Here is a 19,085-nt window from a genome sequence, read left to right on the forward strand (position 1 = left end):
GAGGAATCAGAAAAACAGGAATAAATCTTGTTCTTTTCACAAAGGGGATACTGCGATGTTTCTAAATCACTATTGCCAGTGAATTTCTTTTCATGGTATCCAGCTGCAAACCAGGAACAGAAATGAAAATCTATCATATCGTTTTTATTTCACTTAGAATCAGGAAAATCAAAGGACACGGTTTTGTTCTGGAGTTTACAGTGGCACTGAGACTAATCTGCCTGTCTGGATGGAGGCCTTCTGGTTCTGTATTGAACACTGGCTCCCTGATGCTGATCTGTTAAAAAGAGTTTTGCCATTTCTCTGGGAGACTTCCAGATATCTGTGTCTAATCTTGTTGCTATGCATCCTTCCTATTTCTGTTAGATACTCTGTAGGAAACAGAATCGGAGAAGGCAATGGCACCCCACTCCAGTACTCTTGCCTGGAAAATCCCATGGATGGAGGAGCCTGGAGGGCTGCAGTCCATGGGATTGCTGAGGGTCAGACACAACTGAGCGACTTCACTTTCACTTTTCACTTTCATGCACTGGAGAAGGAAATGGCAACCCACTCCAGTGTTCTTGCCTGGAGAGTCCCAGGGACGGGGGAGCCTGGTGGGCTGCCGTCTATGGGGTCGCACAGAGTTGGGTACGACGGACGTGACTTAGCATAGCATAGGAAAGAGAATGAAAAACTGAGGCTGGTCCAGTGCTTTTTCTATTTAATCTACGTTCCTTTACCATGCAGTGTGTGCTCAGTCGCTTCAGTTGTGTCCGACTCTTTGTGACCCTATAGACTGTAGCCTGCCAAGCTTCTCTGTCCATGGGATTCTCCAGGCAAAAATACTGGAGTGGGTTGCTGTGCCCTCCTCCAGGGATCTTCCTGACAAACCTGTGTCTCCTGCACTGCAGGCAGATTCTTTACCCACTGAGGCACCTTGGAAGCCCTTACCACGCAGATAACATAGCAAATGACGGGCAAGATTTACAAGTAAAACTATTCAGGTATTCACTTGACATGAAAAAGACTACTTCTCCTTATAATTTATACCACCAGTTCAATTAAACTTGTTAAGTTAAAAAAACACTTTTAGTGAAAGTATGTGCATTGTTCTTAAAACCAAAAGTTTCATAATTAAAAATGGTCTGCTACTCTACCACCATGCTTGACTTACTTTCAACTCTTTCAACTCTTTTTCTCTCCTTAGTTGGCTCCACATTTTAAAATACTCATTTAAAATTTAAATTTAAACTTGAACTTTAGATGTATTGATTTAACGATACTTAGCTTTTATGTGTCTCTGTCTCCCCGCTAAAATTTGAAATGTTCAGTGTGCGCCACAGCCCAGTTTAGGTGCAATGCATGACTTTCCTCATTACATTCCACAAAGATCCAGTAAGAGCAGATCCCAGGTATGTGTCTGTGTGTGTTGTGGGTTGGCAGTAATCCCATTTTTATAGATGAAGAAACTGAAGATCTAAGAAATAAATGCTTTTTAGAAAACTTTTTTGAATTACCAAAAGGTAAAGTGAATACTCAAACTGTTATTTCTTTATTTGTTACAGCATTTTGTCATTTGGTGAATAACTGATTTTTTATAACTCAAAACACACAAAACAAATAATCCAAAAGCAGACCCATAAAGGGTACATGTAGCACAAACTCTTTATCCTGTGTGTGTTTTTTACTGAGCTCCTATGATGTGGCAGGCACTGCACTTATAATGCTGGTAAGACATGATCTCTTCCCTTAAATTATTTGCAATCCAATACAGAAGAGACTAGTGATTAACTATAGAAATATATCAGTATCACAAAAAAACTATATTACAATTTGCTATGATTATGTGTGAGAAGGTCTAGGAAGCATCACAGGGTAAGTACGTATTTTGTAATTTTGAAGGATAAATGCTTATCTTCCTAATACCATAAAGTTGTAAAGGGATATAGAATTAAAAAGGATTATACATTCAGACTATGATGATTTGGATTCATTACTGTGATATCAAAATGCCCCAATGGCAACCCACTCCAGTATTCTTGCCTGGAGAATCCCATGGACAGAAGAGCCTGGCGGGCTAAGGTCCATAGGGCTGCAAAGAGCCAGATACAACTGAAACGACTTAGCGTGAACGCACCAAATAGTACTACAAGGAGCAGCAGTGATAGGACTGGGATTTAATCCTAGGTTTTTCTGGCCTCAAAACCCTATGCTCTTTGCTTCCCAATAGCTAGATTATACTCTATTATCAAAGTCCTGTTTTCCAGTCTATGGCTATCCCTTATATTAAATTCATAAGTACTTTTTAGTTTCTTAATACTAAAGATACGGCTCAGGTATAAATATGGCTCAGAAAAATCTATCTTATTACAGTAAATCTATAATGTATTATTCCGTAAGAACCTACTAGTTCATGTTTAGTAATCTGAAGTATGAAAGGAGTGTAAACAATGAAATGAACACGGACCTTGAAGTCAAATACACTGGTTTCAAACTCTGATCCCATCTTTTCTAGCTCTCTGAGACTGAATAAGCCACAAGCTCTGAGTTAGCTTGCTCTTGCAAAGAATGTGAATAATTAATACCTACCTCACAGGTACAGAAATAAATAGGGTAGGACCTAATAGGGTAGGACCTCTAAAATATGTAATGTTAGCTACCAGATGAAGAACTTTATAGTATTCAATGGCAATATCAGAGAAGACTACGTAGCAAGAGGAAACTTACAAGAAGATAGCATATTTAAAAGAAAGCTGTGGTACATACACACTATGGAGTATTACTCAGCCATTAAAAACAATACATTTGAATCAGTTCTAATGAGATGTTTGAAACTGGAGCCTATTATACAGAGTGAAGTAAGCCAGAAAGAAAAACACCAATACAGTATACTAACGCATATATATGGAATTTAGAAAGATGGTAACAAAAACCCTGTATGTGAGATAGCAAAAGAGACACAGATGTATAGAACAGTCTTTTGGACTTTGTGGGAGAGGGAGGCAGGGATGATTAGGGAGAATGGCATTAAAACATGTATAATATCATATAAGAAGTGAATCACCAGTCCAGGTTTGATACAGGAAGCTTGGGGCTGGTGCACTGGGATGACCCAGAGGGATGGTATGGGGAGGGAGGTGGGAGGGGGGTTCAGCATGGGGAACACGTGTACACCCGTGGTGGATGCATGTTGATGTATGGCAAAACCAATACAATATTGTAAAGTAAAAAAAAAACAAAAAACCATTTGGCAACTCAAAAAAATAATAATAAAACAATGTGCTTGTAAAAAAAAAAAAGCTTTAAGAAGTCTCTTAGGTAAAAATGAAAGGATATCCATCCACAAATATTGGCATTACCTGCAGTTTGTTATTTTACAAGTAATATGAAAAGGTTCTTCAAGGTTTACAGTATCTGGGATTGCCTCCAAAGACAACCTAACATCTCCATAACCTGGAGCCTATGAGAAAAGAAATATAGTTAATATACATCTATTATATCTATTATAAAAACCTTTCCATTTTAAAAGAGTACCACAGTCCTACTGTTATCCATTCTAACTTCTTTTGCTGCTACTATTGAAAAATAGCACTAGAGACTCTGACTGTTTTTGTTATAATTACTCCATGTTTAGTAAAGTTGAAATGAGTCTCATAGGCAAATAGTAAAGCAATTTCAGGGAGTCTGATCTAAGGGGAAGCTGTTCCAAAGATACTTACTGTAGCTTAAAGAAACATAACTCTGCATAGGTGAGGTTATTGCCTAAACAGGTAGAGGAAGACACTGAAATAAATGGAAGACACTGAAGAAGCAAATCGTGTCTGTTCTACAAGATTCACTGATATGGACAGACAGTAGAATCAAAATGCCATGACAGCATGATAGCTAATGGCTATGTTTTAAACTAGGCCCAGTGGTATCTTTTTTCAATTTTTACCTCAAATAGTAAAAGTAAATTTTAGAACGTATCTCAGCAGGTAATATTCAGTATAAATAGAGGATTCTGTAGCATATTTTCACTAGCACAAGAAAAAGAAGGCTGGTCGCTATCCATACTCTCAGAGTAGAAATTAGATAAAGTATCCAACCAGTGTTTACAAGATAATTTGAGTGGGACTCACATGAGTTTCAGATAACTGACATTTTAAACATCTTTAAAAAAAGAATGAACTGAGTAGGTAAATACAGTATAAATCCAAGAGTTCCAAAACATTGCAAAAAGAAAGAGATAACTCTAATATAGTGGAAGTCAGATAACAATGAGCATGAAAAAAAATGAAGAAAAAAAAACAAACAATGAGCATGAATTACCATATGAGGAAACAACTGATATATAGTTATTTTAATTTGTTTGGTAAAGTAAAAAAGTTCTTTACATGGTAGAAAGCCATGTACGATGGATAAATTAACATCTGAACATTTCCTATTCATATCAATACCAATTTTCTACCTAGGTATCAGTGAAATTATTTGTCTTTTATTCTCTGGTAATATTAATGCCTTTTATAGTGCTCTGATTTTAGTGACAGACCTAGGGGAATTTAACTTGTTCTAACTATCTGAATCTCCAACATGCCAAAACCCCCTTCAGTGTTTTCTCTAGACTCACCATTCTTTGAAGTTGGCTGGTCTGTAATCTTCCCCTTTCACCTAGATTTGTTTTCCATACTATATCCAATTTTCCAATTACCGTTACTCCCTTAATGATGCCTGCTTTTTCTGCAAACTCCTTCTTGGGTTTTAGGCAGTATAAGTACTGGCGTGTATCCATCGGCTGCAAATATGCTCTTGACCCAAATGTAGTTACACTGAGGGGTGAAGACAGAGATGGAAAAATTCTCTAGAATCTTTTAAAAGAAAAACCATGGCTGTGATGGTTCCTTTGGATAGGACCTGAATGATCTACCATCCAAAGATCTAGAATACAACAGGTCAGTGGTTTCAATACAAATGAAAAGAACTTGAACTGAGAGGACTTATTTTTCTTTAATTTTTTTCAGTTGATAGGAAAATCTTCAGATTCTTTATAATAGAATGCAATATATTATCTAAAGTATTGGACGTATATCAGTTAACTGAAAAAATGCAACAGAAATCAGAACCTTCAGTATCTTGTCCCTTTTCTCTAAAATTATGAACAAAAATAAACAAACATACCCTAAACTAAGGAATCATTTTCAAATGAATAAAAGGATCAGGCAAAGAGGGGAAAAATATTGTTTTCCTCTGTGGGGGTATGAGAGGCTACACACTTTACTGTATTCTAACATAATAAAAGTAAAATTTCCATTCTTGATTAATAAAATCAGGTATTTCTCCAGCTATTACCTTCTTATATATATTAATGTTGATCTTACATTTATTTATTCTTTTTATAAATTACTCATAGATGTGTATTTCATTTTTGTAAAAAATTAAATCATCTATTCCTATGCTCGCTCCTTTTGATGTTGAGGGAATACACCATCTTGAAACTTACTGTTCACTCTAACTTTTCCATCGTTCCTTCCCATGTCTCAATTCTATCATTTGCAGGATAAAGGATGAAATGTTCCATATTTATCTGAGTTACTATGAAAATTGAAAGAATAAGTGCTCCAGGTACAAATGGTAAAGATCTTATTTTTATGTGAAGGGAGAGCTGATGGACCATGAGAGAATTTAAGGGCAGTGAAATTATTTTAAAAGGTAAAGTCATGATGGCTATGTCATTACATTTGTCAAAACTCATAGAATGCACAACACAGAAAGTGAACACGAATGTAAACTGGATTTTAGTTAATAGTAAGTATCAATACTGATTCGCTGATTGTAAAAAATGCACCAAGTTAAAATATAAACAGTATGGGGCCCTGTAAGTGGGGAGGGCGCATGAGAACGCTGCACTTTCTGATAAATTTTTCTATAAATTTAAAAATTCTCTTCTAAAATAAAGTCTGTTAATTAAAAAAATCATAAATCACCCAAGAGTAACAATGATAGAAAAGTTCATGTCTTTTAAAATAAAAACAAATAGTTCACAATTCATATTTACCATTCTCCAGCTTGGTTGACTGAATTTAATTCTGCTACATTGTACATTATAGATGGCTCCAATGAAACTTTCTCCATAAACATAGGTGAGGTTGTAATATTCTGAATCTGGGCTTCAAGAAATACTTCATCAGTCTGAAAAAAAAAATCCACCAAAGTATGATGGTGTTTAAAGTATTTACCTCAACAACAATATCTAATTTATTTGAAGAAAAAACATTAACCATAAATGTGATTAGTTCATGCCTGCAAATCAAAGTTATCATAATTAATGCAAGAAAAGAAATCTTTATCCTAACATAATTAACAGGGGCAAAGTCAAGTGTTAGTCAACTGATAAGTTATCAAACAATGGATGGGGGATAACTATAATATTTTTTTGAATTGACATCCAAAAATGTTTAACTGGAATTTCATTCACATATATCTTAAAATTTCTGGTAAGTTATTCAAATGTGAAAATGCAATCTAGGATAATGAATACACCTGTGCACTTAGCATTTCAGAAATGTGTTAAGATAATTAGGTCTTTGTTATACTATTTCAGCATAATTTAACTTAATTTTCATTATTATTTCAAATTAGATAGTATAGTGAATAATCTATTTTATAATCTTATAGGATTTAACTTTATAAAGCAATTATTTTAGTGTTCATTAGTGATTCCCCAGTTTATTGTTAAGTGTATATTCAGGGCAAAAAAAAAAGTGAGTTATACTTGAAATCTTTGAGTTTTTAAATCAAAAGGTACTTTGTAGTCTTACTGACAGATACAGCAGTATTTCAGTCATGGGGTAATTACATATGTACTTTTACATAATTTTTAAAATTCCCTAATTATGCTAAACATTCTTTTATGCTATTTTGTTATTTTGGGGGGTATATAATCGCAGGATAACAGACAACTTGCCTCTTTTTTGATACAAACATATATAAAATGGTATACTAAGGATATTCTAGAATTACTTTATTCAAAAAGTTTCATAGTAATATATATACAGAAATAAAATAAACTATGACCAAAAAATGTTGGCACTTGGCTTTTTTAACACTAAATCCATAAAAATGGAAATTATTTGCAAATTATAATGATGGAATTATAATTTAATATATTATTATTTTGTCCTGGGTACATGTGCCCTAATAAAATAGAAATACAATGATTTATCAGTTTAAAAGAAAGTACACATTCAACAGCATTTTATTTTTTCTCAAAAAAACAAAAAGTAAATATATCCCATCAATCCATTGCTTAAAAAAAATAACCATAGACCCACATTTCAAATTTAAAAATTCAATTTCTGCATAAGTTTAGAAGAGCTTAGATAAAATGAAAGGAAAAACAAGCAGCATAATGGAAAATTAAGTTAGTTTGAACAGTTAGTATAAAGTTACTTGACACTTAAAAAATTAAGAATTCAGTGCTAAGACAGTTTTTATTGTGTATATAATTTATAAGCAAATGTTGCTTATATTAGAAATTTGAAAATATGATTTTAACCAACTTGGGAAAATTTAATTTTCTTCAGTTTACTGTTAAAGGGCCATCTTTACCTGACCCAGAATTAAGACTAAAACCACTGTGCATTTGAAGATGAATTTCAACTACACAGTTCATTCAAAGATGTGAAGGATCACAGGATATTTTATGTTAAGACGTTGAAAATTCGAAGGCTATTTAAACAAGGCTAACAAGGCCTCTTTTAAAAATACTACAGAAAACACACTAATATAAGAATATAATTGTTTCAATATGACAATTTAGTCTTTGACGTATACTTTCTCATATAATAAGACAATCAATATAATATAAAAAGTACAAATTATATACATATTTTCAAAGTCACATAAGTATATTCACAACTAACTTTGTTTTTCCACTATGTTTTGTATGGAGAGATTAATTAGGCAAAGTCAAAAAGTGGTAAGTAAGAAAAGCATATAAATTTATAATAAAAAATCAAATTACCACAGAACTGAGGTCACTCTAATGGAAAAATAAAAAGAAAAATTAGAAAAATCAGATTAAATGTTAAAGGAAAAGAATAACTTTAAAATTAAATGCATTTCTGCATTTTTTAAATTTACTAAACAAGACAGCATTAGTAAAACAAGGACGTAAACAGAAAGTAACACAAAGAAATATGACAAATCATTTTTCTAAAAAGGTGAAAATGCTAAGGTTAAATGAATAGAAAGAACACTGCAGGTGAACACTTAAACAGGAGCAAATACTCAAGGGCATACTTTAGGGGAGAGAGGCATATCCCGTGCCTTTATAATTCTTTAAATTCTTACCACTTTGTAATTCTTCATAGATTACTTAGGATGGGTATACAAATATCTGCCACATTCAGGACAGATACTATATAGCTTCTTCTAAATTTATCTAATAATGGGATGTTACACTTCAGGGAATGCTGAACTAGACCACTTCAAACAATTGAGAGTTAACAGATTTCATAGTTCGTCTTCTTTTCATATATATATATATATATATATAGCTAAAGTTGGAGAAGGCAATGGCACCCTATTCCAGTACTCTTGCCTGGAAAATCCCAAGGATGGAGGAGCCTGGTAGGCTGCAGTACATGGGGTTGCTAAGAGTTGGACACGACTGAGCAACTTCACATTCATTTTTCACTTTCATGCATTGGAGAAGGAAATGGCAACCCACTCCAGTTGGGTTGCCTGGAGAATCCCAGGGACGGGGGAGCCTGGTGGGCTGCCGTCTATGGGGTCCCACAGAGTTGGACACAACTGAAGCGACTTAGCAGCAGCAGCTAAAGTTGCTTATTTCCCATGGGCCATCTCAAATGTCAGCTCTTTCATCAAACATCAAGCTGGAAATCATTTTTCACCTATGTTCCCAGAGTATAAGTACACTTCATGATCAGGGTGGGTGGGGGTGCTTACACTGTGATATCAAGTCATATCAAGTGCTAAGTCACTTCAGTCATGTCCGACTCTTTGTGACCCCATGGATTGTAGCCCACCAGGCTCCTCTGTCCATGAGATTTTCCAGGCAAGAATACTGGAATGGGTTGCCATTTCCTTCTCCAGGGGATCTTCCCCGCCCAGGTGATTGAACCTGGGCCTCCCGTACTGCAGGCAAACTCTACCGCCTGAGCCACCAGGGAAGCACTGTTATGTCTCCTCCACTAAATCTAAGTGCTATGAGGATAGGGAAGATTTCAGTTTATATTTATTTCTCTTCAGTACCTTGCATAGAGCACTATACTCAGCAGGTAACCAAAGGTTTGAAGCCTAGCTTCTTATATCATTTTTTTTCCCTAGCAAAGCTTTCTTAAACTTGTTTTCCTTTTGGTAATTCACATAGTATTTTTAGATGCAGCATAAAAAAACATGTTTGCGACAAATGTGGGGCTAACAATAGTTGTCAGGTAAGGTCTATGGAATAGTGTAATAAACTATTGAAACTAGTATGCTTAACTAACTCCCAAATTTCCTAGTTGGGGTTAAAAGAATCTGCTTTATGCCACAGGCAGGACAGTATTAGTTTGCCTAATAGGTAATACCTAATGTATTAGAAAGATCCTAAATGCTATTTGCTCACTCCTCATTTTTAAAGAAATGTCACTTTCAAAATTCAGAATTTTATGAAAATTTTTTAGCTGAAGTTTGTTGGCAAAGTCTACATTAAAGATCATGTCTATATGTAATGTTAATTGAAAAAGCAAAATTGTTACTATGATTATAAGAACAGAATATTATATACAAATGAGTAAAGACTGAAAGAGAAAACTGGTTAATGAAGAACCAATTACTTTTTTGCTGTGGTAAACTTGTGGGTTTCTTCCTTTTTTTCTTGGGGAGTATGTTACTTTTATGTTATTTATGAAATTATTAGCAATTAAAAAAATTTGCAACTCACCCTTAATATTGGTGTGATGAAACTACTTGACAAGTACCCTCATGTACCACATTTCAACAAAGAAAACTTAAAATAGTTTAGTATGTGCTTTCCTAGGAGTCAGTTACAGGAAAAAAAAGACCCACCTACATATTTGTTTTTAATTTTCCAAACTATTTTTTCTAATAGAATAGTTACCAATCTCCCCTCATACTATGAATGAAATCTTTTCCAGCGAAATAATAAATTAAGACTATTTAAGTACATATATTACTAATAACAAAAAAAGGTAGAACAAATATGTATTATCCCAATTCTCCTATCCCTCCCCACAAAGAAACATCAACTCTTTAAACATCTAATAATCTCCTTGATGAGACTGAATCCTGCCATCAAATAGTGATATGTATACTCTTCACTACATACTCAATGTTCCACTTGCACCTCTGCTTGGAACGCCTTCACTGCTCTGACACTACATTTCCAGCACCTATTCCTTCTGGACTCTGAGGCAGTTCTCTTTCTTTACCATGAAGCTTTCTTAGACTACTCCAGAATCTCATTCCCAGAGTTCCTGTAGCACATTTTTTTGTACCAGTCTTTCTAGTCTCACTATATACTATACTAGTGACTTTTTTATTTTATGCACTTTTTTCTTTTCTCCTGATAGGTTTTTACTTCAGGGTTAGGTTCCTTATCTTAGATGTTTTGGTATGCCCAGCTGTAGCACAAACTTTATAGTGAATAAAAACTCTGAGATGCTGATGGTAAAAATAATATTATCAAATTTGACATGTGACTACAAATTTCTTATCACCTGGTTTTGGAGTAACAGACATAATTTGCATTTCAAAATGCTATATTTGAATATCTCTGAGTTTATCATTATGATCTGAAACACATGACTTTTCGGGAGTAAGAGGCCCAATAGGAAATCTGTTTTTTCTGGAATTCTAGATACCAGGATAAAATAGAATTTTGTAAAAGAAATTCAAGAATTAAACCTTTTCCTTATAACAAATTATATTCTATATCTTTTGTTAGAACAGAAGATAATCTTCTATTCTAAAAGTTACTCTTTTCTATATTTTTGCCAAATTTGTTTTTCCTAAGGAGAAATTCAAATCATTCACTAAACTTAGCAATCTCACACTGACTTTTCAGGACAAAGAATTTAATGTATTGAGTTCTACTTAATATTTTTCTATATAAATATTAAATATTTTTTGCAGGTTTAGATCTACTACTTCAATTTTTGCAATATCACAACAACATTTATAAATATTTAACAGATTGCTAATGTTTTTAGACAGGAACAACAACTATTAAATGGAAGCATAGGGTCATCATTTAATGAAAGGAGGTGAAAGCCTCAAAGTTAATGAGAATAAAAATCAAGGCATATTGATTCCATGTAAATTGAAAACAGCAGATTAAAAGAGATCTGCAGTGAAATTAATCACTTGTGATTTAACTTTATGCTCATTTTTCACAAGTAATTTGTAGTCATATCAGCAATTTACTCTGATATGAAAAGAAAAATAATACATGAGAATTTTAGTCAGATAAGATCTTAATGTTGAACATGAAATCCCATTAGGTGCTCACACTTACCTCTGCATTGTAAAATTTGGTTTTCACATCCAATGGTTTGAGAACCTAGTTGAATAAAGCATACCAATCAAAGAAGATTATTATCATTTGGCCATTTGTTTATTTATTTTTAATTAAATTTATTTATTTTAATTGGAGGTTAATTACTTTACAATATTGTATTGGTTTTGCCATACATCAACATGAATCCGTCATGGGTGTACACATGCTCCCCATCCTGAACCCCCCTCCATCCTTCCTCCCCGTACCATCCCTCTGGGTCATCCCAGTGCACCAGCCCCAAGCATCCTGTATCCTACATCGAACCTAGACTGGTGATTTGTTTCTTATATGATATTATACATGTTTCAATGCCATTATCCCAAATCATCCCACCCTCTCCCTCTCCCATAGAGTCCAAAAGACTGTTCTATACATCTGTGTCTCTTTTGCTGTCTCGCATACAGGGTTATCATTACCATATTTCTAAATTCCATATATAAGCATTAGTATACTGTATTGGTGTTTTTCTTTCTGGCTTACTAGAGACAATCTCTTTAATAAGTGGTGCTGGGAAAACTGGTCAACCACTTACAAAAGAATGAAACTAGAACACTTTCTAACACCATACACCAAAATAAACTCAAAATGGATTAAAGATCTAAACTTAAGACCAGAAACTATAAAATTCCTAGAGGAGAACATAGGCAAAACACTCTCCGACATAAATCACAGCAGGATCCTCTAAGACCCACCACCCAGAATATTGGAAATAAAAGCAAAAATAAACAAATGGGACCTAATTAAAATTAAAAGCTTCTGCACAACAAAGGAAACTATAAGCAAGGTGAAAAGACAGCCTTCAGAATGGGAGAAAATAGTAGCAAATGAAGCAACTGACAAACAACTAATCTCAAAAATATACAAGCAACTCCTTGCAGCTCAATTCCAGAAAAATAAACGACCCAATCAAAAAATGGGCCAAAGAACTAAATAGACATTTCCCAAAGAAGACATACAGATGGCTAACACATGAAAAGATGCTCAACATCACTCATTATCAGAGAAATGCAAATCAAAACCACAATGAGGTACCATTTCACGCCAGTCAGAATGGCTGTGATCCAAAAGTCTACAAGCAATAAATGCTGGAGAGGGTGTGGAGAAAAGGGAACCCTCTTACACTGCTGGTTGGCCATTTATTTTGCTTATTTTTTTTAAATCTTGGGTTTATGCTTGTCAAAGGCATTTTCCAATTTTAATTGTAATAGACTTTTCAAATGGATATGCAATATTCTTGTAAAAACAAAAACAAACAAAAACAATCCCAAAGGCATTTTAAAAGAAGCTACCATAATTTCTTTACTGGGTGACAATTACATGAGTTATATGGATTTACACTTCACAGTATTTTGTTAAACTGAACACATATATGTTTGTGTATTTTTCTCTACATATTTCACTAAGTATATTTATCAAAATAAACAATCAAACCTTTTATTTTCTTTTAAAAGACATGCAAAATCTTAAACAGATGAGTGATAACAAAAGCAATAACAACAAAGCAATAATAATTTTTTTCTTCCTATCGATAGTACTTTTTCTTCCACGTACAGAGGAGTAAAAAATATATACAGTGTCATATCTAAATCTACATAACTGTATATGGTCATCTCATTTCCCTATCCATACACACGGATGCGTTAAAACAGTGGTTTTAAATTATTCTTTGATTATGGACTTTGAAAACTGTGTATTAATAAAAACTTCTAACTGCAATTTCAGTGACTCATGATTTCTCTGAAGGAAGCTTGGTCCACTTAACCCAAATCAATAATCCTTCATTTAAATATTTCTTTAGAAATCTGATATTATTGACACTTATTTTGTCTGGACTTTATAGTCATTTTATCCATCTTCTGGATTCTTGCATGTTTTGTCAAGGCATGAAAACCAAACAATTTTTTTTAAAATAAAAACATTATACTGCCAATGATAATTTCTGTTTTTATTTAACTTAGTCTGACTTTAGATTGCTAGTAACATGACAAATTCAAAAACATTAAGAGTATTTGCTTTATTTGGAGTCTGTTTTTATTGCAGATAAATAGCTGTAATTTCCTGGGGGCTGAGGTGGTAGGGGGAAGGCACCTAAACACCATTTCCCACCATCAGATTTAATACCTGAAACTTGAAGAATTTTCTAAAATACATTTTTTCTCCACTCTGAGTCGTGTAACTCACTGCACACACCAAGCTGAAACAGAAAGATGTCTTAATGATTTCTGAATCTTTTCAATTTTGTTTTTTAATACCTAATCTACTACATTTCAACTCTATCAACAAATTTGAAAATATACCAATGATGTGAAAGTGTAGTCAAATGAGCCTAGAGCAGGAAAAAAAGTTTCAGTAGATATAGATATATTTCCATGAACAAGAAAGCTATGATTAGTAAAATAAGATATACCATTTTTAAAGACAGAGTCAGAAACTTTTTCTTCAAAAAGTGAAGCATGATCCAAAATAAACACCAGGATAACTAAACAGTTGAATATTAAAAATAAGTTCACATAAACTAGAAGAAAATAACAAATTAAAAAAAAAAATTCCAAGATGAGGAAAGGCTTTTTAATATAAATCCAATGGAAAGGATGACCTCTACAAATTTACAAACTGGATAAATCAAAGACACTAAAACAAAATTTAAAAAAGGACAACATATTGGGATAAAAGGCTTCTAACAATATCAAGCTTTGTAGGCATAACATTAGTATCTCACTCAAAATAGGAGAAAAGAATATAAATCACAGTACCATGATATACTAACAAAAATATGAAAATGTTCACCCTTACAAGTAGTTGAAAAAACAAATTACAAATTACAATAATGAGGTAAGATTTTTCCCCATCTTAAGATCTGGCAAAAATTCCTTCCAAGAAATAACAGGGTTGTTGAGGGTTTAGAGAAACTGAATCTCTTTATACTGCTACTGGTTATAAAAATTGAGAAAACAATCCTTCAGGAAAGGAGTCTTAAAAATGCTTATATGCTCCTATAGTAAACCCATTTCAAGTAATCTATCACAGGAAATATTAAGGTGTTCATCACTGTGTTATTTATAACTGAACAAGTGGAAAGTTTAACATCAGAGTAAACAAATTACAGTACATGGTCCAACTGTGTAGATAAAATCATTTTAAGAATCTTTTCAAAGAATACTGACTCAAGTGGGAAAATGTTCTTGGTGCATTAAAAAAGATAAAGCCATGGGGTAATTTTATCACAATTTTACAAAATATTATTTATTTATACATATCTGTTATATATACACATAAAAAGACTGAAGTATACCAATATCTTAATAGTGGTTATGCTAGGAGGTGACATTATAGGTAATTTAATTTCTTTTTTATATTTGTACCTGGTACTAAACTAGGTGCTAGGGATTTAGAGTTGATCAAAACTCAACACCTGCTCTCCTAGTACTCACGGTTGGAAACAAAGTACAGATTTTGAAGCTAGATTTGAGCTCCATGCCATTATTTACTGGCTATTTAATTCTACAAAAGTCTCATTTTCTGTAAAATGGGGATTTTACACATTTATTATCATTTCAATAAACTCAATTTCAACAAATATTGACCACTATTTCTCTGCTAAATTCTGAGGATACAGCCAACTTTGTGGAATTCATACTTTAATGGGAACAGCAGGCACTCAGTGAATAATTTCAAGTACAAAAGACATAGAAAAATATTTGAAGAAGTAAAATTAAACTAAACAAAATGACATAGGCATTCCTTTATAAGAGAAGAATACATTTCAAGTTGTGGAGGAATTCAGAGGTAAAACAGTCCAATATAACTGCAGTGTAAAGTAGGAGCGAAGTATGATGAAAGGTGGAACGAGACTATTTGTTAAGGATTAGGTATGGAGAGCTCTGCAAAAACTATATAAAGTCAGAATTTCCTAAGGGTAATGGGAGATCACTGAAGTGTTAGGTGACTTATTCAAGACCACATAGTTAAATAAATGATTGAGCTAACATCTGAATTCCAGAAAATCTGACACCAAAGCTTATACCAACCACAGAATATGTATTAGTGTTAGTTGCTCAGTCATGTCTAACTTTATGGAATCCCATGGATTGCCTCCTCTGCTCATGAGATTCTCCAGGCAAGCAAACTGGAGTGAGTTGTCACTCTCTTCTCCAGAGGATCTTTCAGACCCAGGAATCGAACCTGGGTCTCCTGCATTGCAGGCAGACTCTTTACGATCTGAGCCACCAAGGAAGCCCAGAATATACATTAAAAAGTGCCTAAACAGAGGCACTTTTATAATAAATATTATTATATTATAAAATAAATATATATTTATTATATATATAATTATATATAAAATATATAAATAAATTATAATTATAATAAATATATAAATTTATATATATATAAATAAAAATTATTATTTTATTATTAAATGATAGATAATATTATATGTACTTCTTTAAGACAAGAAAGAGAAACAGAAATGGTGATGTAAGAAGAGATGAAGAGAAGCTACTGAGAGATAATTAACAAGAATAGGACTTTGAGAATCAACTATATGTGGGAGTGGTAAGGCAGATAGAGAAATCTAAAATTACTTTAGGTGGCTCTGAATTGTTCATTTTTGCCTCTCAGACAAAGAAAAACAGAGCATTCACATTCAAATACCTACACAGGCCAGGGATACAGAATTTGACATTTCTTTTTCCTCTCATAGTTTGTTTTATTTTGGTTCTCTACTTTTGAACTCTCAGGATAGAGTGTATTTATATAGTTAAACCCAGAACTGAAAAGCTGTGAATTTAAAAATAAATGTTATTAACATCAGTTGTTAGCATTTCAAAAGAATAAACATACTGTAAAAGTATTTTTAGAGTACCACCTGGGTTTTAAAGGTTTGCAGCATGGATTTTTATTTTTCAGTCAGACTGCAGATGCAAAAATAAAACTAGAGATAAATGAACATTTTTTTCCCCTTACACAATAAACATTTTGTTTAAAGTCTGTTTCTGGCAAACATGTAAACATGGCACATAAAACTCCTTCTGAAGTAATTTTTCAGGCTTGATAATGAGTGGAAATAAAGCAAAAATTTCAGATAAAGGCTGTTATAAGTAAAAGCCTTTGACATGTAGTAAAACTAATTCTTACATGTGTGTTCCAATTTCCTTTACTTCATGGTGTATGACATCATCAATACAACAATCGGGTTTAAGTTCAGCCACTGCAGCGTTAGAGGCTGAAAGATTCAAACGCTGAGAACTTGTCTGAAGATCAGCCTTGAAAGAAAGAGAGAATAAAATACAAGTGAACTTGGTTACCTACAGGTTGTGGGTGAGTATGGGTAGAAGGAATAGGGGAACAGGAGCAAGCAAGGCAGTAGGGATGAAAGGAGAGTGACACTTCTCTGTACACATCTCTCTGTAGAGATGTCACATTTCTCTGATGCTTAGAAAAGAGTAATGGTTCATACAAACGCACATGTGAAAATAAATAAATCAGCCATGAAGTAGGGGGAATCCAAAATGGAATCCATACAGCATCGAATGAACCTAACTACTGCAAATGAACACAACCATACCAAGGGCAAAGGAAAAGTAAGAACCAATTTACGTTTGGCAAACAAAAGCTAAAAACAAAAAGAATGGCATACAAATGTTTTACTCTTGAACATCTGCTTTTTGGCAAGGGTACAGATTAGCAATTTTAAAACTTCTATGTGTATACCAGGATTAAACAAAAAACATATACATTATGGGTAGCAAGAGACAGGTTTCTGACCTTTGGGGACAAAAAAGTACAAATAAGAAAAGTGAGAAGGCTACAATGAAACCTTTGGTACTGGACTGGAATTTGGGGCATCCATATGAACCTATGGTTTTAAAATTTATATATAGACAGATGGATATTACAGAAACATATACAGATGTGTACACGTGTTAGTATATAGCACTAAAAGGTAAACAATCATTCAAAACAACATTAGAAGTCAGAAACCAACTGATTTGCAGAAGTAGAGATCAACATTAAAGTCATCAACTAAGAAAGAACCAGTTTCTCTAACTTAGCAACCTGCCCCCACTAAGTTACTTTCTACCACATTCCCTGCTAATTTCTTTTGTAACATTTATTACCACCTGTAATTACCTTATGATTTTTTGCCCACCTGTTTCTTTCCATCTCCCCTACCAAAAATGGTCTATTGAGAAGGCAATGGCATCCCACTCCAGTACTCTTGCCTGGCAAATCCCATGGATGGAGGAGCCTGGTAGGCTGCAGTCCATGGGGTCGCTAAGAGTCGGACACGACTGAGCGACTTCACTTTCACTTTTTACTTTCATGCATCGGAGGAAGAAATGGCAACCCACTCCAGTGTTCTTGCCTGGAGAATCCCAGGGACGGGGGAGCCTGATGGGCTGCAGTCTGTGGGGGTCGCACAGAGTCGGACACGACTGGCGCGACTTAGCAGCAGCAGCAGCATTGAAGTAGGAACCTCTTGTGTTCTCTTCTTCACTGCTATAACATGGTGCCTGGCACACAGTAAGTAATTAATAAAGGTTTGTCAAATAATGAAATTATGATAAAACTTCAAGGCAAGTGTCAAGAAAAATACAGATAAAGCAAAGATCACATTAAGTCACAGGGAGTGGAAGCGGTTTTGCCTGTAAGAGCTAAGACTTTTAAAAAGATTTTGTTTAAAAAAATTCAGTTTTTAGCAGTAAATTCTAACCTAACATTCTTAATGCAGGCACTTCAAAGTGGATATTTATTAGTGCCCTCTCTTTTGTTATTATATTCAGTTACTAAACAGTAGTAGTAGCTCACACTGGGCCCCTACCATGCGCAAGGCCCTGTTCTAAGCACTTTACTCACCTGATGCCTGCGACAAGCTTCAACAGTACAGGAACTGAGACCTTTCAGATGTACAAGCTGGATTCAGAAATGGCGGAGGAAACAGAGATCAAATCGCCAACATCCGTTGGACATAGAAACAGCAAGGGAATTCCAGAAAAATATTTACTAAGGCTTCACTGACTATACTAAAGCCTTGACCATGTGGATCACAACAAACTGTGGAAAATTCTTAAAGAGATGGGAATACCAGACCACCTGATCTGTGTCCTGAGAAATCTGTATGCATGTCAAGAAGCATAAGTTAGAACTAGACATGGAACAACAGACTGGTTCAAAATTGGGAAAGGAGTACATCAAGGGTGTATATTGTCACCCTGTTTATTTAACTTATATGCAGAGTACATCATGTGAAATGCCAGGCTAGAGCAATCACAAGCTGGAATCAAGATTGCTGTGAGAAACATCAACAATATGAGATATGCAGATGATACTATCCTAATGGGAGAAAGTGAAGAGAAACTAAAGAGCCTCTTGCTTAAGGTGAAAGAAGAGAGTGAAAAAGCTGGCTTAAAAATCAACATTCTAAAAACTAAGATCATGGCATCTGGTCCCATTACTTCATGGCAAATAGATGGGGAAAAGGGGAAAAAGTTGCAGATTTTATTTTCTTGGGCTCCAAAATCACTGCAGATGGTGACTA

The 19,085-nt window shown here is 34.1% G+C and overlaps 1 protein-coding gene across 6 annotated transcripts in view; it reads right to left on the reverse strand.

Moving 5' to 3' along the window:
* Positions 1-19,085, reverse strand: part of TRAPPC13 (trafficking protein particle complex subunit 13) — a 35,595-nt gene that overhangs the window by 1,997 nt on the left and 14,513 nt on the right. For 3 of the 6 annotated variants that reach the window (XM_019982818.2, XM_019982817.2, XM_019982821.2), the window contains exons 5-11: positions 16,682-16,809; positions 13,667-13,739; positions 11,504-11,548; positions 7,985-8,002; positions 6,017-6,150; positions 4,592-4,790; positions 3,342-3,442 (exon numbers count right to left, since the gene is read on the reverse strand). In XM_019982818.2, coding sequence (XP_019838377.2) covers positions 3,342-3,442; positions 4,592-4,790; positions 6,017-6,150; positions 7,985-8,002; positions 11,504-11,548; positions 13,667-13,739; positions 16,682-16,809 — 698 coding nt within the window. Of the gene's footprint in view, positions 1-3; positions 1,460-3,341; positions 3,443-4,591; positions 4,791-6,016; positions 6,151-7,984; positions 8,003-11,503; positions 11,549-13,666; positions 13,740-16,681; positions 16,810-19,085 lie in introns of those variants that run through there. The other 3 variants (XM_019982820.2, XM_019982819.2, XM_070774617.1) reach the window with 2 other exon arrangements.

The sequence above is a fragment of the Bos indicus genome, chromosome 20, assembly GCF_029378745.1.
Source record: "Bos indicus isolate NIAB-ARS_2022 breed Sahiwal x Tharparkar chromosome 20, NIAB-ARS_B.indTharparkar_mat_pri_1.0, whole genome shotgun sequence".
Classification (NCBI taxonomy): Eukaryota; Metazoa; Chordata; class Mammalia; order Artiodactyla; family Bovidae; genus Bos; species Bos indicus.